General features: G+C 39.4%; 1 protein-coding gene across 1 annotated transcript in view; it reads left to right on the forward strand.

The window, feature by feature from the left end:
• The first annotated feature begins 7,415 nt into the window (after positions 1 to 7,415).
• GCH1 (GTP cyclohydrolase 1) overlaps positions 7,416 to 22,921 on the forward strand; it is an 80,631-nt gene continuing 65,125 nt past the window's right edge. Inside the window, 2 exon segments of the mRNA XM_074213453.1 lie at positions 7,416 to 7,575; positions 7,578 to 7,997. Coding sequence (XP_074069554.1) covers positions 7,431 to 7,575; positions 7,578 to 7,997 — 565 coding nt within the window. The 5' untranslated portion in view covers positions 7,416 to 7,430.

Genomic DNA, 22,921 nt, shown 5'->3' on the forward strand with positions numbered 1-22,921 from the left:
TTAGACCAGATGGGAAAATTAATCTTGTCTATATATCTGACTTGACCATCTTGTTCAATGATTTTAAAAACAAAAAAGTATCAAACTTTTTTCCTTTGTCCCTGAATACAAAATGGAGTGAAATTTTAAAATAAAAATGACTTAAAAATTTTTTTTCTTGTGAGATAGGTTTAGGAAAACTAGTCAATAAGCATTTATTAAGCACCAACTTATGCAAGTCACTGTGCTATGAGCTGGCAAAATGAGGGCAAAGATAAGATAATCCTTATTAGCAAGGAGCATTTGTTAGGGCTGATATGAAGGAGGTGATCATTGAGGATGGCTTTGGTAACCCAGCACTTTGAGGGGGCAGACTTCTTGTTCCTCTTATCCATTCTTACTGTGGAAAATTGAAGTAGTTTAGGAACTTTTTTGAAATGTTGGTTATGCCGAGGTTAATATGTTAAGAAGTCAGTTCTGGATTTTGTGTAATTGTATGTTTGGCTTATATTAATTTCTGACATTGTTAGATAGACTGAGTTGAGGCATTTGGGCAAGATATAACGCTTGGAGTGAGAGGACTGTAGTTTGAATGCTAAATCTTTTACTGCCTAGGCCACCTTGGTGGAATGACTTAATCTTTCAATTGGAAGAGATAAGAGAGCCTTTACTTATCTCTAAACCTAGGATTCTGTGAACTTAGGAGTCAAATCTCATACTACCGTTAGTCTGTTAGTAAATATTTTTTAAGTACCTATTATATGCTAGCCCTATGCATATACTAGACAGAGGTGATATTCGACAATGACTTCCATTCTTACTTTTAACATTTCATGCTTCATATTAATTCTGAGCTGTTATGAAGAGTCAATTCAGGAAAACCTGGATTGCAGAATGGAAGAAAAAGGGGAAAGATTTTCAGTGTACTGGGTGACTAGATTATTTTTTAAGGTTTTTTTTTTTAACCTATATTCTAAGTAAAGGATTTTAGAGGTAAAGCTATGCCACAAATAATGCCACACACTTTTCATTTATGCCAATATGTTGGGGTTCACACCTCCAAAATATTGACATTTAGCCTGAGAAAGAATTCACAAGTTGTGGACCCTCTCCCAGGTAAAATTGACATTTTATTAGGCACTGTGATGGCACAATGGGTTGAGTTGAGAGATACTCTAGCAAAGAGGGAGCTGATCTATTATTGTTAATAGTGAAAGAAGAATGAAGAAGAGAGAAGAAAAGACCTCAGATAAATAATTATGTTTGAAGTGGATCTGAAGGTCAGAAATTGGTGCTGCCAAGGGACTTAGAAGAGTCAGGACTTCTAATTAAGTTATAAAACATGCTTGTAAGAAGGACTTTTGAATATCAAAGAAGACCTCAGGTGCTGATTTTAAGCGATTAAGTCTCTAGGCGACTCCCATCTTCACACAAAAGGTTAAAGGGCAGGGTTGAGCCTAAGCAGTGGGCACTGGTAACAGGAAACCAGAAAAATGTTTTGGGCAAAAGCAGAGGTTGGAACTTCAGAACAAGTAATTAAGTCTTAGCTAGAATTCTAGTAAAGATCCAGGAAGGACACTCAAAACAGATCTGAATGTTGGGGAGAGGGCTCATTAATTGGGATCCCATCAAATATATGATACAAATTGATTATCTTTTTGTGGAGTTTGGTGGGAATTCCAAAATCACTGAGAAGCCTACAAAAACAGACCAAAGACTATAACCTGTTCCTAATTATTTTCTTTTCTTCTCGGGTTTGGCCACTTAAACAAAGGATAATATCATGTTTGAATAGTGGAGGCTTTGGCATGAAAAAAGGTCAGTCTGATAAAACAAAAATTATTAGTATTTTAAATTTCTTTTTCCATGAGTTACAAAAATATTCTCAGCATATTTTGTTAGATTGACAGAATTGTATTCATCTCTGTGTCATTTAGTTTAAATGGCCAGAAAGCAGGCTGCAGGAACAGGCTGGCTGAACAATAAGATTTTATTAGATGTAACTCAATTTTAATTTAAAATGGTCACATACAGACCCCAGAGATAAGTGAAACAGAGACCAAAATGGAAAGTTTCAGTATAATAGAACACAGAAAACAGGGGAAGTGTTTGATCTGTGACAGAGAAGATGCTATAAGAAACAGGCACAAAAATGTACATTATTTTTCATACCTCCTATTTGGACTATTCATGACATGTTATGGAAGCACAAAAATATATATATATATATATATATATATATATATATATATATATATATATATATATATATCAGAGATGTGGCTAGACAACTATTTCTTGTGAAAGAGACCTGAGTGTTTTAGTGGCCTGTAAGCTAGATATGAATGAATTAAAATTCATTAAGTGCTTACTATGTTCAAAGCACTGTTTAAGCTCTGGGAATAATCAATAGAAAAGCCAGACAAATCCTGCTTTCGAGATGATCACATTCATAATGGAAGATTGAATTAATGAAGTAACAACAACAAAAAGAATTGTGTTAATAGAAATAAAGTATTGAGAATGAGAGTAATGATAGTTTGCTGAGCAGAATTACAACCCCAAGAGGGTGACCAGGAGATAAGTATTTCTAGCAAAGGTTACAGTTTTGGGTGTTCATAGGGAACTTAATCAATGACTAATTAATTTAATAATTTTATTAAATTGATTTACCTAAAATGACTTTTAAATGTCAGGAGGGGGCAGCTAGGTGACGAAGTGGAGTCAGGAGGACCTGAGTTCAAATTTGACCTTAGACACTTAATAATTGCCTAGCTGTGAGACCTTGGGCAAGTCACTTAGCCCCATTGCCTTAAATAAATAAAATTTATAAAAAAGAAAACAGAGGGAAGGATTTGGGAAGTTTAGTGTGAGAAAGCGAAGACTTAAGGTATCCTTAAGCAATCTTTAGGTTTAAGGTGATATAATTAAGACCTCTCTGCTTTTGCCTCTCATGTAAATCTTATTTATAACAAATTCTTTTTACTTTCAAATTTTATTTTTTAAATGTATTTAATAATCATAACCAATTTTCCTTTATTTTTCCTTTCTTATTCTCCATCCCTCTCATTAATCTTTACCTGTAACAACCCTCTAACAATTAATTTATTACAACGGGAGTGAGGGGGTGGGGGGAGAGATAGAGTGGGAAAGAGAAAGAGAAATAGAAACAGTCAGAGACAGAATCAAAGACAGAAAGAAAGAGACAAAATTTTATAACTGCAGAGACTTAGCTTTGCACAATGGGGTCTCCAAGCCTAAGAGGAAATTTATTGATTCATATTTTTATAGATTCTCAAAAGTAAAAAGAAAAACATGAATTGGATAATATAAGTGATTAAGGTGATTGAGCAAATCAGTCAAGTCACCCACTCCATTTAAAGTGAGAAGATGCCTCATCAATCAATCTCAATCATAGGCTTTAAATTTTTTTAAAAGTACTTCCAACTGGAATGATGTTAGATGGGAAGAAGGGTTTGAATGGGTAGAGAAGCCTGTTCTTGTCCCAGAGTCATTTTAGAGGTTGAAGCAAGTATGAGGAATAGGGGAAGCCAGGAAAAATTGCGGGGGAAGCAAAGATAGGGATTAGAAAGCTGACCACTGATCTATGTATCTGTCAATATATAGTTATATATATTATTTATATTTACATATATACCATATATACACACATATCTACATAAAATGCTTATTGGTATGGGAACTCTTGATGAGGAAACTCTACTAATGAAGATAACATATGCTCTTCAATTTAGATTATAAACTACTTTTTTTTTTTTTTTAGATTTTTCAAGGCAATGGGGTTAAGTGGCTTGCTCAAGGCCACATGGCTAGGTGATTATTTAGTGTCTGAGGCTGGATTTGAACTCAGGTACTTCTGACTCCAAGGCCAGTGCTCTATCCACTGTGCTACCTAGCCACCCATAAACTACTTCTACTCTCGACATTAAGATCCTTGTGGGCAGAGAACTGTCTTTTCCCTTTCCCTTTCAGCATTTAGCATAAAGCAGGCCCATAATAAATGTTTGTTGATTGACTAAGTCTTAGAGAGTTGCCTGGGCAGGACTTAAGTGACTTGTTCAGACTTGCACACCCTGAAACTCAGGTTTTCTTAATTCCAAAGCCAATTTATACTACATTATTTTTTGTTTGTTTGTTTGTTTTTGCAAGGAAATGGTATTAAGTGACCTGCCCAGGCAACTAGGTAACTATTAAGTGTCTGTTCACAGTTGAACTCAGATGTTCCTGACTCCAGGGCTGGTGCTTTAACTACTGTGCCCCTGAGCTGTTCCTGACACATTGTCTTTCAAAAAGAGTTGATGTCTGGAAATTAAAGGTAAAAATGTAGAGAGGAGAGGAAATTGAAAAGAAAAAATTAGGAAACTGGGGTTTCAGAAGTTAAGATGGATATGTAATGGGAAGAAGCTTGGCTTGTCAGGAAACATAGACCTTGAGGAAGATAATCTAGATCCAAATGAAAAATTAAGTACCAGTTCAGTAGTCTAGTAAACTGCTTCATGGTTTGATGGTTTTAATCTAGTCTCCCAGGAGAGTTTAACAGTAGTTTAAGCTACTAAAGTTTGTTTGTCTTTTTAAAAATGTATGATTGTGAGTCTTTGTTTTTTAGCATTTCTTTTGTGTGGAAGAAATAAATGGCTGTAGTATTCCTGCTTTATATTGCTCCTGGATTACATAAATATGATATTCATACATGTGTTGTTGATCCCTAATGACAAATCCCCTTGCATCAAGGGTCATTGAGTATGCCAACATCTTAGAGGAGAAGACTCACTTTGCTTTGTGGAGATCTTTTTTTTTTTAGATTTTTCTTTTTGCAAGGCAAATGGGGTTAAGTGGCTTGCCTAAGGCCACACAGCTAGGTTATTATTAAGTGTCTGAGACCAGATTTGAACCCAGGTACTCCTGACTCCAAGGCCAGTGCTTTATCCACTACCACCTAGCCGCCCCTTATGGAGATCTTTAATATAATTGATAAGGCACTCCTTTTAGTGTAAAGTCTGATATTCAGCTCCTTTACCCAGCCCCATCCTAAATCGGTGGCCTGCTCCCATCCTTGATTGACAAACCAGAAGTAGTTTTTCAGATTCTGACTTCTGAGAGTAGAATATGAACCCCATTCCAGATCCCATTTTGGGGTTCTAGTTCTCTAGCTGGTCCCCCATGCATGCCATGTAATCAGTAAACAAGGAGAAATATTAATAAATGTTTATGTTAATCTAGTTCTGCCTTGCTTTTTCTTTAGACCAAACCCTGAGGGTTAATGTTAGTTAATGTTAGTGCTTTATTAGGACAAACTCTGAAGGTTAACCCATATTTAATCTAATTATTATTTTTAAGGCCAAACTCATAAAGGTCCTCAGCATGTAGATGTTAGGATCTGTGACTTCAGTGGTGTAAAGAATTTTCCAGTGGGGAACAAGCTATATCTAGTCAAGGTAGGTACCTTTTCTAGAACTTTAGAGAGTTATCTATAAAGCCTGTGAAAGATCAAATAATTTGTGCAGAGTAACACAGTCATTATATTTCAGAGGCAGGACTAGAACACAGGTCTTCCTGGCTGTGAGATGAGCTCTCTCTATCATTCCATCTATAAACAAAATAAACATAAATGCAGTACTAGAGAGACAAACTAATTGTATAAATAATGTGACTATAAATGCCATCTCAGGAATATGATGGCATCAGTGGGGGTGGGGGAGATTTTAGATTTCAAGGGTTAAAAAACTCATCTTCAAAAATATTCTTTAACGTATCCTGGAAAATGTACAAAAATTTTGAGGAATAATGAGTGTTATTTTTTCTTTTTCACTTCTTTATTTTTCCAACTACATATAATGGTAGTTTTCAACATTCATTTTTTTTTCAATTTTTCTCCCTCCCTCTGACAGAAAGCAATGTAATTTAGTCGTTAATCATGCTGTGAAAGAAGAATCATATTCAAATAGAAGAAAAAAAAAGAAAAAAGGCATAATTCATGACAATTTTTATGAGTGCTACTTTTAAGCCATATTTGGAAACTTTTTTACAGAAATCTCTAGCCCTTTAAAAATCTGTTGCTGTCTTCTTTTCTATTAACTAAATGCAAAGATTTCCCTTTTGAACTTGGTGCACTCTGCCTGAATCCAGGGAAGTCCAGGGGATATTCTGACTTTTTTTTTTTTTTTTTTTTTAGTTTTTTGCAAGGCAAATGGGGTTAAGTGGCTTGCCCAAGGCCACACAGCTAGGTAATTATTAAGTGTCTGAGGTTGGATTTGTACTCAGGTACTCCTGACTCCAGAGCCGGTGCTCTACCCACTGGGCAACCTAGCTAGCCGCCCCATGGGATAGTCTGACTTTAAAGGTTATAATCTGACCACTAGTTATCTTTCTAATTATTGTTATATGATGTAAGTATCTCATTGTTCCTATCACTTAGTATGAGGAACTAAAATATTTTTAAGTGAATAAAATAATTAGTATCCACCCCAATGACTTCTAGAGTCAGAGAATGGGCTGTACTTTAAAAGAATGCTTAGTAAACTAGAGTACAAAGTAAATTATAGCGATGTTCTACTGTTACAGAGCACAGTATTCTATCAGGATAGCATAAAATAGGCCTGAATTTTATTGTGATGCTTAAACGAGACTACCTAAAGCTACCTAATACCGTGGTAATGAGTTAATACAGTAGGAATGACTAAGATTATTTAATTTAATTAAAATATTTAGAACTGAAGAAAATCATAGCATTTTGTTAATGTGATGCAAATTTTAGGGGAAAACGACCTTGACCTTCTTTCCTCAGTACTGAAAGTGAAGAAAGCATCTTTCCTCATCTGAGAATGTCATCAGTTTGAACAAAGTTTATGTGATCAATAATCTCTCACAAGTTTGTACTAAGCTTCTCTGAAACTTCTAGCAACCAGTTTTGCCAGAAAACACTTTTTTTGACTGTTGGTTTCAAATCAAAGGACGAGTGTGAAGTACTTGGACGCCGGCCGGGCGTGGGCCCGTGGCCCACACGGACAGTTGTCTGCGGCTAATCAGCGTGCCCGGTCCGCCCGGCCAGCCCCACGGTGGGCCCTCCGGCCCGGCCGGTGGCAAAGCTCGCTCCCCGGGGAGTTCGACCTGTCCACTCTTCGGGTGCCCAGAAGTGCTGCACCACGGGCTGTGTCCCGTCTCCCCGCGCGCCCCCCGCTCCATGAACCTTGGCAGACGGGGGAGGCCCCGCTAAGCCAAGGGCGCCCCTTCCCGGGCTGTGACCGCTTTCTGCTTCCATCCCTCACCCCTCGTTCCTCCGGCAAGAGGGGCGTCCAGTCCCCCCCCGGGGGTCCAAGCCAGAGCGCGCGGGCAGTGGCGCCGGCCGCCCCGGAGGGAAGCCCCCTGGCTCGGCGCCTCTCCCCCTCCCGGCCGCCCGCTTCCACGAGTGGGTGGAGGCCGGCCGGGAGGCGATGACGCAGGGGCCAGCTCTGGCTAATGAGAGCCCTGCCCTCCTCGGACTCTTATAAAGGGGTGGCCGTGACCGCGGCCAGGGCCAGCCTCCAAGCCCCGGGAGCCCGGCCCCGGCGCGCGACCCCCCAGGCAAGCTCGGCGGCGGCCGGCCATGGAAGGCGCCCCGACGTCCCCCCGGCCGGAGCGCCGGCCCCCGCGGGCGCCGGCCCCTCTGCTGCCCCCCAGGCAGCCCGAGAAGGCGGGCGCGGCTCGCGCCCCGGCGGAGAAGCGGCGCGGCGCCCCGTGCAACGGGGTCGCCGCGAAGGAGCAAGCCCGGCCCGAGCCGAGGGAGCCCGAGCCCCGGGGCCCGGAGGACAAGCGCGCCCAGCCGGCGGACTCGTGGAAGACGGAGCGGACTCGCAGCCTGGAGGACAACGAGCTCAATCTGCCCAGCCTGGCGGGCGCCTACTCCACCATCCTGCGCTCCCTGGGGGAGGACCCCGCCAGGCAGGGGCTGCTCAAGACCCCCTGGAGGGCCGCCACCGCCATGCAGTTCTTCACCAAAGGCTACCAGGAGACCATCGCAGGTCAGTGCGCTCCGGGCGCCCCCCGGCTGGGGCGCCGCAAAGTTTCCCGGCCGACGCCCCCCCGGCGCCGGCGCCCTGCCCGCCGGTCGGAGCTGGCCCCCGAGCCCCGTGTGCTGCCCCAGCGGGGCGGGCCGCCGGACCGGGCCGGGCCGGGCTGGGGGGGCCTGGGTCTGGGGGCGGGAGGCGGTACGGAGCAGGGGAAGGACCGGATTCAGAGTCAGGAGGTTTCGGATCCCAGTCCTCCCACTAGCCTGACCCTGGCCACCGGAGCCTTGCCCGGCGTCAGGTCCACTCTCTGTAGTCAGGGGACTGCGGTGATTCTTGGCCCCGGACTCGAGCTACTTCCAGGGACCCTGTCGGGCTTGGGGAATCCGGGCTGGGCTTGCTTCATTCGGCTCCCGGCCTTGGCCCAAGGCTCCTTCCCTGTCTTGAGGATCCGCCTCAAGGAGCACCGACACTCGCTGAAAGGGTCCCCAGTTCAGTTTCCCTCCTGGACGGGGGACCTGTGGCTCGGGACCAGGCCAAGCAGCTGGAACCTGTAGATCCCGGGCTCCCAAGCCGAATAATTGCGAATGCGCATCAGGCCTAATCAAACCCAAATGTTTTGCGACACTTATAGGCAAAAGTCCCTTCTCCGAGACTTCCCCAGCTGACCTCCTCTCTCCCCTTTCTTTTATCTTAACACAGAGACCCTGGATTTCCTCATCTTGGCTAGGAATCTGGGCTAGTGACATCAGAATACACAAACATATCAGATCTTTTAAAATCACTGCAAATAATCAGGTGACGCCTTCTGGCAGGTGGTCAGTTGATCAATAAGCTTATTTATTGTCATTGTAATTTTCAGTGGACGATGTTAGAGACAAAGCTTGAACCAAATAATGTTAAAAAGAGCTCCTTGTTACTTTTTACTTTCTCCTGTGAGAAAGCAAAGTAATTGGTTTTGTTTTGTTTTGTTTTGTTTTTGGGTGAAAAATATTAGAGCAGATTTCAGAGCTGCAGATTTCTTGAACAGGAGGCTCTCGAAAGTCTTTGAGACTTGGTGTGACTAACAAGTTTTATCTGCTCCATTCTTTCTTTTAGTTCTGAAACTCAAACTTTGATGGAGTTCATCCAGAAGGGACTTTGGGAAATTACTACATTCTACTAATTTACATAGTTTATCCACACCCAAAAGGAAATGGTAGATCAAAAAAAGGAAATATTACTACTTCATAAAGAAATTGCTAATTTTGGTTGTGTTTCAAGTGTAACTTTCCTGCCCTACTGTCTGGTACCCTCTTCCTCCACTCTTTCCCCCAAGGACAATTGGGAGATGCAAAATGCAGATGAAAGGAAGAATAGTTTGTGACAATTGCTGCTCAATGTGGTCTCTATTCACAGGGAATATTTCAGTTATTTAAATTGAAAAGAGTGAGGTATCACACATAGTAAATTGAGAGCTAGCCTCAGAGTTAGGAATACCTTTTCAGTTTCCGACACATGCTTGCTGGAATACTGTTAGCAAATTATTTCATTTTATATCTCTAGAGGTAATTCTCTAAGACTATAAATTGCCCAGCAATTACTGATTTACATTGATAGAATTTCCTTACCTGAAAATTCCCTACACTAAATTGTAGTGTGTGTGTGTGTGTGTGTGTGTGTGTGTGTGTGTGTGTGTGTGTGTGTGTGTATATGAGGGGGGAGGGGAGAGAGAGAGAGAGAGAGAGAGAGAGAGAGAGAGAGAGAGAGAGAGAGAGAGAGAGAGAGAGATCTGTGTCTGATTTCAATCCTATCCCTTAATGAAGTGGTTTTCCTTGAAAACCTTGTGGCTAGTCTTTTCTGTTTCAGTTTTTCAGTGGGAGAATAAAAGTCTGACATGAAGATGCTAATCAAGGAGAGGAGAGTGGAGGGAACAGAAAATACACTTGGAGTTAAAAAAACAAACAATGCAAAAAAAAATTTGAGGCCCTTCCTGAAGAAGAAGGAACAGGGTGGTCTGAAGAAGCATCTGCTTGTCCTCTGAGAAATGCTATGAGGCAGTTAGGTGATGCAGTGGATAGAGCACTGGCCTTGGAGTCAGGAGGATGGAAATTCAAATTCAGCCTCAGACACTTGCTACTTACCAACTGTGTGACCTTGGCCAAGTCACTTAACTCTGATTGCCCACCTCTAGGGCCATCCTGATTTATATTTATATCTGGACCCAGATGGCTGTGGATGATAAAGTGAGGCTGGTAACTTAGCAGAGCACTCCTCACTCAAATCCAATTCATGTGTTTGTCATGACATTACCCCCTTGGATGTCACGGTCTTCAAGCATAAAAGATAAGCATCATTGAACATGTCATATAAAAAAACAATAGCATGATATTGACTTCTTGAACTGCTTCCACTTGAACTCCATTAAAAAAAAAGACGAGAATGAGATTATTAATGGGGGCAGCTAGGTGGCACAGTGGATGGAGTATTGTCCCTGGAGTCAGGAGGACCTGAGTTCAAATTCAGCCACAGACACAATAATTAACTAGCTATGTGACCTTGGGTAAATCACTTAATCCCATTGCCTTGCCAAAAATAAAAAAAAAACAAACAAAAAAACCCTCAAACAAACAAACAAAAGAAATGCTATGATAGAGCTCCTTAAGCTAGCAGTTGAGATCTTATCCAGTAATAATTAAGGGAAGCAGCTTAGAGTATAAGTGATTGGTGATTCCTGGTTCAGGAGTATTGAAATAGCTGTTTGTTGACCTGTTAAAATGATAGAGAGATCTTTTGACTTTATGGGGGATTCTAGATATAAGAGAGGACTTTCTTGACATCAGAAAGGTTGATTACCACTCCTGTTGATTGATGGGAGTCAAACAATACTGTAAAAAAGGAACCTTAAAATATTTATGAAATGTCAAAGAGCATTTTTTCCCTCACTACTGCTTATTGAACACAAGGAATGCAAAAGAAAAACAAAACGACATCTGACCAAGAAAGTGGTATCTGAAAATGGAATTTTGATTTCTGGAGTATGATTTAAAATATAGAGATGACAGACTCTTGAGTAGGATGGAGCACATCTGAGGGCTGTTAAGAATGCATTGACTTGGGGCGGCTAGGTGGCATAGTGGATAAAGCACCGGCCTTGGAGTCAGGAGTACCTGGGTTCAAATCCGGTCTCAGACACTTAATAATTACCTAGCTGTGTGACCTTGGGCAAGCCACTTAACCCTGTTTGCCTTGCAAAAAAAAAAAAAGAAAAGAATGGATTGACTGGTAAATTAAAGCATTTCTGAGGTTCCACTTTATATCCATCAAATTGACAAAGGTGATAAAAAAGTAAAATGTGTGAGTGGGACTGTAGGAAAAGATTATTGTACCATTGGTGGAATTATGAGTGATGCCATTCTAGGAAGTAATTAATTCATCCAGTCCATCTTTTACAGATGGGGCAGAAACAAAACAAACTTTGTTTTTTAATCATCTTTTAAAGAAAACTGAGGCCTTAACATAAGTGACTATACAATTTTACTTAGATAATAAGTGTCATAAATGAGATTAAGTTCTTTGCCTCCAGAATTCCTCCCAGAGAAATTGGTCTATGTATATTCTCCAAACTACAAAATATGGAGAGTAGTTACAATGAAGAAAGAAACCTAGCAATTAAATCTAAACTTCTTAGAGTAGGAATTCTTTCATTCTTCATGTGACATGGATTATGGCTTTGGCTTCAGTGTACCTTATTCAAAAGAAGCCTGGTAAGTATAAGGGCATGTGTGGATATTGTGAGTTAGCACTTTATACTTACCTGAGGAAATCCAGGAACTGAAGGAAGCATGGCTGAGAACATTTGCAGGAAGATAGTGGAAGGAGAAACAGAAGCAGTTTTGTCTTTGGTGTACAATGTAGTCCCTCTGGATAGAAAAATTAGATCAATGTCAGCTTGGAAGGTGGTCTCAGGAGGAGCCAGAATTCTGTGATTTGCCTTGTGCTGTTTACTAGCAAAATTTTTTAATGATTCAGAACTTAACACACTCCATGTAGGATGAGTACTTTCACAGAAAAAGAGGATTGTATATAAAAGTACAGATCTCTATTATGTTTATCATGTCCTAATCTTCATGACCCCATTTGGAATTTCTTTCAGTATGACAAAGATACTGGAGTGGTTACTCATTTCCTTTTCTAGCAGTTGAGGAAATTGAGGCAAAGAGTTAAATGATTTGCCCAGGGTCACAAAGATAGTAAATGTCTGAAACCTAATATGGAAATATAGTTGACATAGTTATATATGTTTACTTGCTATCAAGGGGAGGAGGGGGTAAGGGATGGGAGGAGGGAGAAAAATAGGGAACTCAAAATCTTGTAGTTGGAATAATAAGCAAATAGATTTTAAAAATATAATGGATAGAGGTGAACTTGAATGTTTTCATTTGCATTTCTCTAATTATTAGATTTGGAGCAGTTTTCCTATAATTGTTGATACCTTGGAATTCTTCCTATGAAAACTACCAGTTCATATTTTTGACCATTTCTCTATCGAAGAGTGTGTCAGTTTTTAGAAAATTAAATCAGTTCCTTTTATATCTCACACTTGATACCTTTTTTTGTTTGTTTGTTTGTTTTTTTTTGCAAGGCAATGGGGTTAAGTGGCTTGCCCAAGGCACTTACCAGCTAGGTAATTATTAAGTGTCTGAGACTGGATTAGAACTCAGGTACTCCTGACTCCAGGGCCAGTGCTCTATCCACTGTGCTACCTAGCTGCCCCCACTTTATACTTTTATCAGAGAAATTGCTGCAGTTTCCTTTAATTTTAATTGAATTTTTTAAACTGACATTATTTTTGTTTTTTATTTTTGTACAAGTGATGTTTTTATACATTACTAAAATATTCTTGTTTAAGAGTAAACATAATACTCTCTTCCTCCAAAAATATAGACCCTCATGAGAAATAAAGTAAAAGAAAGAGAAAAAATGTGTTTCAGTCTGTGTTCTGATACCATCAGCTCTGTCTCAGGTGTATCACTTTCTTTATCATAAGTTATCACCATAGTTACTTCCATATTTTCCCACTGTTGCTATTGCTGATTGTAATTCCCTCCATCCATACCTCCCCACCATATATTATATTTTCTCTCTCCTTTCACTCTGTTCCTCTTCTAAAATGTGCTGTAGGGTAGCTGAGTGGAACAGCAGACTGATCACTAGCCCTGGGGCCAAGAGGCCCCAAGCCCACATACCAACCCCGAGACCCGGCAACCATCCAGCCCCATGGCCACTCAATCCCAGCACCTTGCAAAAAGTAAAAAAGAAAATGTGTTATATCTGACAATTCTCTCCTATGATCTACCTTCTCATCTATCACTTATATCCCCCTTCCCCCTTTCCCTCTTTTCTCCTTTTTACTCTAGATGTTTATACCCTATTGAGTGTGTATGTTGTTTCCTTTCTGAGCCTTTTCTGATGAGAGTTGAAGGTACGTACCCTCATTCCCCTCACCTTTCCCCCTTCCAAATCATTGTAATAGCTCATTGCAAAAAAAAAAAATCTTTTATATGAAATATCTTAGCCTATTCCACCCCTCCTTTCTCTTACTCCCAGTACATTTCCCTTTTAGCCATTTTTACAATATATTATATATACATATATATAATATATACAATATATTATATCTTCAAATTCAGCTCTCTCCTGTGCTTCATCTATAAAAGCTCCTTCTACCTGCTTTATTAAATGAGAAATTTTATATGAGTATTTTCAATATACTTTTTCTATACAGGAATACATGCAGTTCATCATCATTAAGCCCCTCATATTTTACCCTTCTCCAGTCTCTATGCATCACCTGAGTCCTGTATTTGAAGGTCAAATTTTCTGTTCAGCTCTGTGGTCATTTCAGCAGGAACATTTGAAATTCCCCTGGTTTCATTGAAAGTCCATCTTTTCCCCTGGAAAAGGATGTTCAGTTTTGCTGAGTAGTTGATTATCAGTTTCATTCCAAACTTTTATATCTTCTGGAATATTATATTCCAAGCCCTACGAGCCCGTAATATAGTTGCTGCTAAGTCCTGTGCAATCCTAACTGCAGCTCCACGATATTTGATTTATGTCCAGGACATAATTGGATTTTTTGAGCAAAAACTTTGAAGTCTGTATAATCAATTGTCTTTCATCTTCCAGATTTTCTCTAATCCTGTGTGGTCATGAGCTTTTAATTTAGTCATAGATCTGAAAAGTAATTATTTACTTCCTTTGTTTATGATGTGACATTTTATGGTTAAGATGTATGGATTTAGGGGGCAGCTAGATGGTGTAGTGGATTGAGCACTTGCCCTGGAGTCAGGAGAACCTGAATTCAAATCCAGCCTCAGATACTTAATAATTACCTAGCTGTGTGACTTTGGGCAAGTCATTTAACCCCATTGCCTTAAATAAATTTAAAAAAAAGATGTATGGATTTAGAGGTTATAATATAGAGGTGTATATAATTTGGGATGTTGGTTTATATCTATTTCTTTCCATATTGCTTTCCCAATTTTCCAACAGATTTTGTCAACTGGTGAATCCTTACTTCAGTAGCTGGAATGTTGGTGTTATTGAACACTATATGCTACTGTTTGTTTGCTTCTGTATATTTTATACCTAACCTATTGCGCTGAATGACTTTGCCTTGTGTTGTTTAGCATTTTTATCAGTGACTCAGATAAAGGCATAGGTAGTATGTTCATAAATTTGCAGATGACACAAAGCTAGGAGGGATGGCATTGATTATCTTTCAAAAGGTAGAGGACTAAGAAGGTAAGGATTCTATACCAGTTTTAATTCTAATTAAAAGAAATGCTGGAATCTTAAAGAGGAAGGAATTACTTCCTATTACAGTTTTTGATAGAGAAGAAAAAAAGAAAACTGAATGTAGTCTGATATGCCCTCTAGATTTGAGGCAAGCAGATTTTAAGAATTCAAAAGAAAGCCAAGGTAATAAATTGTAGCAAGGACATAAGCCCAGAAGAGATTAAGAAACTCTCAAGAATAAAATTCTAGATGCTCAAAGGAAAACAGTTAATGAATAGGAAAAATGACTATTGTCTAAAGAGATTAATTAGGAGATATGGTAAATCATCAACCATGCTAATTTAATATATGTGTGTGTGTGTGTGTGTGTGTGTGTGTGTGTATGTATTCACACATACATACATTCGTACAGAAGATAGTAACGGCCAGGTGACACAGTGGATAAAGTACCAGTGTAGGAATCAAGAAGACCTGAGTTGGAATGACCCTCAGATACTTGACCCTAATTGCCCAGATAAATTGCATCCTTGAGTACTAAAAAAAAATCGGCAAATGGGATTACCAAAACAGTAATATTTGAAAGATTATATAAAACAGGAGAAGAAACTAAAGACAAAAGTAATCCTAATTTTTTTAAAGGAAGAGAGTAGAATCTACTAACTATAGTTTTCCCAGTGAGCTTAACTTTGATTATTGGAAAAATTCTGAATAGATCATTAAAGAGAGAGTGAACATCCAGCAAAGAGAGCAGCTGTTACAAAGGGAGGAAAAGACTGCACTATAAGAACAGGTCATATTAGACTATTTCTTTTCTTGATAGGGATTACTATACTAGTAGACCAGGAGAATGTTACAGATATAATTTGCCTAGATTTTATCAAAGCATGTGATAAATTATCTATATCTATATCTATATATCTATATATATATATATATATATATATAAATTATTTTATCTTCTATATACTGGATGTTTGATCCTTTACTTAACCTTCCAGTGTCATAGGCAACTAATTCTTTAAGACCAGGTATCAGCAAACTATGTCCCAAGGGTCAAATTCAGCCCAAAGCCTATTTGTGATGGGAGCAGATTTGCCCCATGGACTATGGTTTGCCAACCTCTTCTTAGACTGTAAGTTAACAGAGAAACTGCTGACCTGTATTAGGAGAGTGTTTGCTTATCTGATAGTTCAGTGATATATATCAGTGAAATCACAGAACTAGTACCTTTGCATCTGTCTATTTTTCTAGAAAAGATGTGAATTAGACAATAATACAATTAGATGTATTTGGTACTGGACTGAAGGAAGAAGTTAGAGCTCTCTGATTAGACTTTCTGGGGACTTGTCTAATGGTAATCAAGCTCACAGGGCAGTGATATAATTCAAAATGCCAATATAGTAAATTATCACATCAGCATCTAACACAATGCAATGGACCTATTCAAACATCTATATTTGTTGAATTTTATTTTTGTTATGTAACTGATCTAGAGTTAAATCAAAGCATATCCTCAGAGATGGTTAATTAGTTTTCTAGAATTTACCTTATTCAAGTTTTGTTGTTAAATTGTCTCATTTGTGTTCAACTTTTATTGACCCTATTTGGGGTTTTCTTGGCAAAGATAAGGGAGTGGTTTGCCATTTCCTTCTCTAGCTCATTTTACAGATGAGAAAACTGAGGCACAGGGTTAGTGATTTGGCTAGAGTCACATGGATAATAAGTATCTGAACCCATATTTGAACTCAGGAAAATGAATCTTCCTGACTCAGCTTAGTCAGAAGGGTATTAGAAAAAGAGAGGATGGAATGATTTTAAGAGGCTATATCAGAACTTACAAGAATCACTTCATAGTATTATAAATCTTGTGCTGAAAGGAACTTTGTAGTTTATTCAATCTTTATTTTGCTGATGAGGTTCCTGAAGTCTAGTAAGGTTCAATGTCACACAAGGAAGGAGAAGCTAAACAGGATGTTTTCATAGACCACTAGAGGTCTGTGGATTAAACTAATTTTACCTTAATTCACACACTCCACTGTGACACCAATCAATTCCTTATTGCATCCCTCATCCAGACTGTTCCAAACATTTGTCCTTTCCTCACATACTTCTCTAGCCATCCCCAAAACACACAGAGATGACCTTTCTTCCTATTTCATTGAAAAAATCAAGACCATCAGCTGTCAGCATCAGCTCTTTTTCCCTTATACATCAAAGCCAAGGCTGTATGTCTATTCTTTTGCCTCTATCCCAGAAGAGGTTTCTTTATTCTTTCTAAAGCTAATTAACCTTGCCCATATAATTAATTTCATCTCCTCCCAACTGTTCTTTATCTTTGCTTTCTTTGTTCTGTTTGCTTTGTATCTGTACTATCCACCTCTCTACCACCTTCAACATGATCAGGTCTAAGATTAAAAAACAAAACAAAACATTTTTTTAAAAAGTCTCCTCTACCCCTTTGGGATATCTTCTCTTAATTTTCTTTTCACTGCTACATTTGTTGAAAAGTTTATGCTGGATGTCCCTACTTCATTATCTGTGGACCCCTAACCCTCCTTGTGATTGGGCTTTGATTCCTACCACTGTACCACATTAGATACATTACTATAACTCTTTTGAAATATTTTCTTAAAGATCATGATTTTCTAATTGCTATATCTAGTTACCTTGTTCTCAGTTCTCATTTTCCTGTACTTTTTTGGGGTTTTTTGGGGTTTTTTTTAGGGTTTTGCAAGGCAAATGGGGTTAAGTGGCTTGCCCAAGGCCACACAGCTAGGTAATTATTAAGTGTCTGAGACTGCATTTGAACCCAGGTACTCCTGACTCCAAGGCTGGTGCTTTATCCACTACGCCACCTAGCTGCCCCTTAAAATTCTTTAAAATTATGGTACTGAAAAAGACTTTCGAAAGTCCCTTGGAAAACAAGGAGATAAAATCAGTCAGTGTTTAAAGAAATTAATTCAAACTATTCAGTGAAAGGTTGTATACTTATTCTTTTGGTTGTTCAGTTGTTTTCGGTTGTGCCTGACTCTGACATGTTTGTTACTCATTTTTATAAAGGAATCGCCCAGATGTTACTATGTCTTGTAGAAAGAAAAGTCAAAGCATTTTCTGAAATCATATTTGTTATTGTGTAAAAGATAAAAATATAAGTACATTTTCATCTAAAATCATTTTGCTTTTAAGACATTATAGTTTCCTAGGGAGTTGATTGATTGATTATAGCCTTTCCCTCTTTTCCACCCTAGGTAGTTCTTCTTTAAAGAGAAAGAAAGAAATGTATCAAAACAAGCTGCTATCAAGGATTTATGCATTTTTATTTTTAGATTTTTCAATGGATTCAACTACCACAATTTCATACAAGTAAACATATGTACAGAGGGAGCAGGAGAATGTAAAGAGCTATTTTTCAGCTGACTTGGTTTCAAGTCCTTACTCTGACACAAACCTTAATCTGTGGTTCTGGACAACTCTCAAGACTGCAGACTATTGTTCCCCAAGACAATAGATTGCAGAGCAGATGCCAACTGCATTGGTAGAAAGACTTTTCCTTACTCAGAGTTCCCAATACTGATGAAATCACTCATCTAATGAAAATAACAAGGGGCAGCTAGGTGGCGCAGTGGATAGAGCACCGGCCCTGGAGTCAGGAGTACCTGAGTTCAAAGCCGGCCTCAGACACTTTAAATAATTACCTAGCTGTGTGGACTTGGGCAAGCCACTTAACCCAATTGCCTTGTAAAAATCTAAAAATAAATGAATAAATGAATGATTGAAAGAATGAATAAAGAAGGAAAGAAAATAACAACTTATGTATGATGTTAGAGCAGAAAGGAACCTTAGAGACAATGGAATCCAGCCCCCTCATTTTACAGATGTGAAAACTGAAGCTGAGATGCAAAAAGTGGTTTCCCCCAACATACACTTACTAAATATCAGAGCTGGAAACTCATCCTAGTTCTTTTGACTTAAAGTCCTGGGCTCTTTGCACTATGCCATATTGCCTTTCTACTGTTCTGATTTCTCTTACAGAATTCTTACACTATTGATGAAAACTCATACTCTTGAGGAAAGATTCTGCATCTTGTTAGAAAGATTTTTCAAGAACTGAAACAAGATATTATGGTTGGAATGTTTAGAATGGTTAGAATTAGATATTATTGTTAGAATTAGACATCCTTGAACCTATGGTTAAAATATTAGACATAGTTCTCTAATACATATATTTTAACATGAATAAGGCATGTGTTAACAATAACCTGTGTCAAGCCAAATCAAAAGAATTTATTTTTTTTTTTGCTTGTTTTGTTTTCAAGGTAATGGGATTAAGTAACTTTCCAAAGGCCACTCATTATTAAGTGTCTGAGGGCAGATTTGAACTCAGGTCCTCCTCACTCCGGGGTCAGTACTCTAATCCACTATGCCACCTAGCTGCTCCACAAAAGAAATAATTTATTAGTGCCAGCCATTTTACTAAGCTCTGGAAAGAAAGACAAAAAAAATGACTAGCTCTCAGAGGTTACAGTCCAATAGTAAGTCTATATAAGATAATTGCAGAATATATTGGAGATGATGACAGAGTGCTACACTAAGGGGGATCAGGAAAGGTTTCCTTACAAAAGATGGGATTTTAGATGAGATTTGAAGGAAGTCAGGGAAGCTAAGAAATGAGAGATAAGGAGGGAGAGAATTCCAGGCATGAGCCTGAGTCTGGAAAATGAATTATTGGGAGTGGGTAGCGGGGAAAAGAGATTGATACTTTCCCAAATATTTTGTCACCTCCCCCTACTTTTTTGTATGGAAGGGAAAAATTTTTTCTTACAAGATAGGCAAAGAATCCTCAACCAACCTTTCTTTTACCCTAGGTATAGAAATGATATAATCTATCATCTGCTCTCCAAAATCCTTGTGTACATTTGCTGAACAAAATTTAACCTTCACAGAAATTCTGACTCACACACCAAAGTAAAAATTTCAACCCAGCCTTAGTATTGGAATATGTCAACACTTTTTTATTACAGTTAGGTTTCAAAGTCCAGAGTTTGTATAGGTCTCCCGGGGAAGGAATGAAAGGTTTGAAAACTGAACGGGTGTGTCACAGGAAGCTAAAGTCTTCCTAGGAGGAACCTACTGAGCAATGTCCAAAGACAGTCTATTTTTGAACAGTCACAGTTATTGTATTATATTCTAATTACAAAAATCCCTAGAGTTTTATTAAGTTTACATATTTTCTTACTGTCATCCATTTTAAGTTCTTATCTTAAAGAAGGCTTCATGGTATGTCCCTTTTTTTTTTACTTACTCAATTAATTAATTTCTTCTTATTTTGCACAAATAATTTTTTTATACATTAATAAAATATTCTTGTTTAAGAGTAAACATAATACCCCTCCCCCCAAAAAATATAGACCTGCATGAGCGATAAAGTAAAGGGGAGAGAAAAAAATTAAAAAGTAAAATAAAAAAATAATAGTAATAATTTTAGGTATGGCCAGGTGGCGCAGTGGACGGAGCACCAGCCCTGGAGCCAGGAGCACCCAAGCCCAAATCTGGTCCCATACACCCAACAATCACCCAGCTGTGTGACCCCATGCAAGCCACACCAACCCCATTGCCCTGCCAAAACTAAAAAAAAAAGACCCAAAATAAAATAAAGCAGTAATAATAATAATAATAATAATAATAATAATAATAATAATAGTAGAGGAAGCTGGGTGGCAGACAGAGCACTGACCCTTGAGCCAGGAGCACCTGGGTCCAATTCTGGCCTCAGACATCCAACAATCACTCAGATGTGTGGGCCCAGGCAAGCCACCCAACCCCATTTGCCCTGCAACACCCCCCAAAAAATAATAATAAAAAATGTGCTTCAGTCTGTCTTCCAACACCACCAGCTCTGTCGCGGGTGGATCACATTCTTTATGGTAAGTCCATCACAAAAGTTACTTCCATATTTTTCCACCTTTGCCATTGCTGATCACAACTCCCTCCATTTGTACTTCTCCACTACTATGTACTATATTTTCTCTCTCCTTTCACTCTGTCTCTGCTGTAGGGTAGCTGAGGCCAAGAGGCCCCGAGCCCCCACACCACCCCTTAGGTCCAGCATCCACCTGGCCCTATGGTTCCGGACAGTCCATCCAATCCCAGCCCCTTGCAAGAAGTTAAAAAGAAAATGTGTTATATCTGACCACTCTCCTCCCATGGTCCATCCTCTCCTTCTTCATTCACATCTCCACCCCCATTCCCCCTGTCCCCCCTCCTTCTTACTCCAGATGCCTATACCCCATTGAGTATATGTGCTGTTTCCTCTCCTAGCCATCTCTGATGAGAGCAAAGGTTCCCTCATTCCCCCTTGCCTTCCCCCTTTCCATATCATTGCAGTAGCTCATTGTAATAAAGAAAAATCTTATTATATGAAATATCTTAGCCTATTCCTCCTCTCCTTTTTCTTTCTCCCATTACATTTCCCTTTTTTTCTATTGACTCCATGTTTACACCACAATATATCTTCAAACTCAGCTCTCTTCTGTGCTTCATCTATAAAAGCTCCTTCTACCTGCTCTATTAAATGAGAAAGTTCATATGAGTATTATCAGTATCATTTTTCTATACAGGAATATATGTAGTTCATCATCATTAAGTCCCTCATATTTTCCCCTTCTCCTCCACTCTCTATGCTTAACCTGAGTCCTGTATCTGAAGATCAAACCTTCTGTTCAGCTCTGGCCATTCCAACAGGAACATTTGAAATTCTCCTGGTTCATTGAAAGTCCATCTTTTCCCTGGAAAAGGACATTCAGTTTTGCTGGGTAGTTGATTCTCGGGTGCATTCTAAACCTTTTGCCTTCCGGAATAATTATATTCCAAGCCCTATGAGCTTTTAATGTTGTTGCTGCTAAGTCCTGTGAGATCTTGATTGCAGCTCCACGGTATTTGAATTGTGTCCTTCTGGCTGCTTGTAATATTTTCCCTTTGACTTGGGAGTTCTGGAACTTGGCTATAATATTCCTAGTGGTTGGTTTTTGGGGATCTCTTTCTCAGGGGTATCGGTGGATTCTCTCCATTTCTATTTTGCCCTCTGCTTCTAGAATATCAGGGCAATTTTCCTGTAGTAATTCTTTGAAAATGATGTCAAGGCTCTTTTCCTGATCATGACTTTCAGGTATTCCAATAATTTTTAAAATATCTTTCCTAAATCTGTTTTCATATTGGTTGTTTTTTCAATGAGATGTTTCACATTTTCTTCTAACTTTTCATTCTTTTGGTTTTGAAGTATTGAGTCAGTTCCATTCTTTGTCTGAAGGATTTGTTTTCCTCAGAGAGCTTTCTTATCTCCTTTTCCATCTGGCCCATTCTGCTTTTTAAAGCATTCTTCTCCTCAATGACTTTTTGAACTGTTTCATCCGTTTGACCTCAGTTGGTTTTTAACATGTTATTTTCTTCAGAATTTTTTTGGATCTCCTTTGACTAAGCTGTTGACTTCATTTTCATGTTTTTCCTGCATCTCTCCCATTTCTTTCCCCAATTTTTCTTCTATCTCCCTCACTTGATTTTCAGAGTCTTTTTTGAGCTCTGTCATAGCTTGAGCCCAATTTCAGATTTTCTTAGAGTCTTTAGATGCAGGATCTTGTGCTTCCTCATCTTCAGATTGAGTGTTTTGATACTTCTTGGGATCACAGGCAAAGTATTTCTCAATGGTATGCCTCTTTTTTCTCTGCTTACTCATTTCTCTAGCCTGTGCCTGGTTTTGGGGTGCTTCCTGAGCTTTTGAGTATTAGTGGGACACCCCCCCCCCCCACAAGGATCTCAGTGTATGAGGTTCTGTCTTCCCTCCTGGTCTGTGAGTGACCATAAACGCACCCCTCTGACATGGTGCTGAGGTGGGAGGGCCCCCTGCTGTTCTATGGGGGGCCTAGACTGCGATCAGGATCTGAATGTGTTCAGAGCCCCAGAGTCCTGTTCCAGGGGCAGAGGACAGAGCTCTGCAGTCTCTCTTAGCTCCCTCCCTAGGCTCAGCACTCATGCCCTGGGGGCTCCTGCTTATCGGCTTCTGCTTCCTATTCCTGGATCTGGGCTGCCACAGCCATGCTGCTCGCTGTGTGCCCTGAGGGCTGGGCTTCATGTGCTCACTCTGGCAGAGGTCCCCAGCTGATCCC

Source organism: Macrotis lagotis, chromosome 1 (assembly GCF_037893015.1).
Source record: "Macrotis lagotis isolate mMagLag1 chromosome 1, bilby.v1.9.chrom.fasta, whole genome shotgun sequence".
Classification (NCBI taxonomy): domain Eukaryota; kingdom Metazoa; phylum Chordata; class Mammalia; order Peramelemorphia; family Peramelidae; genus Macrotis; species Macrotis lagotis.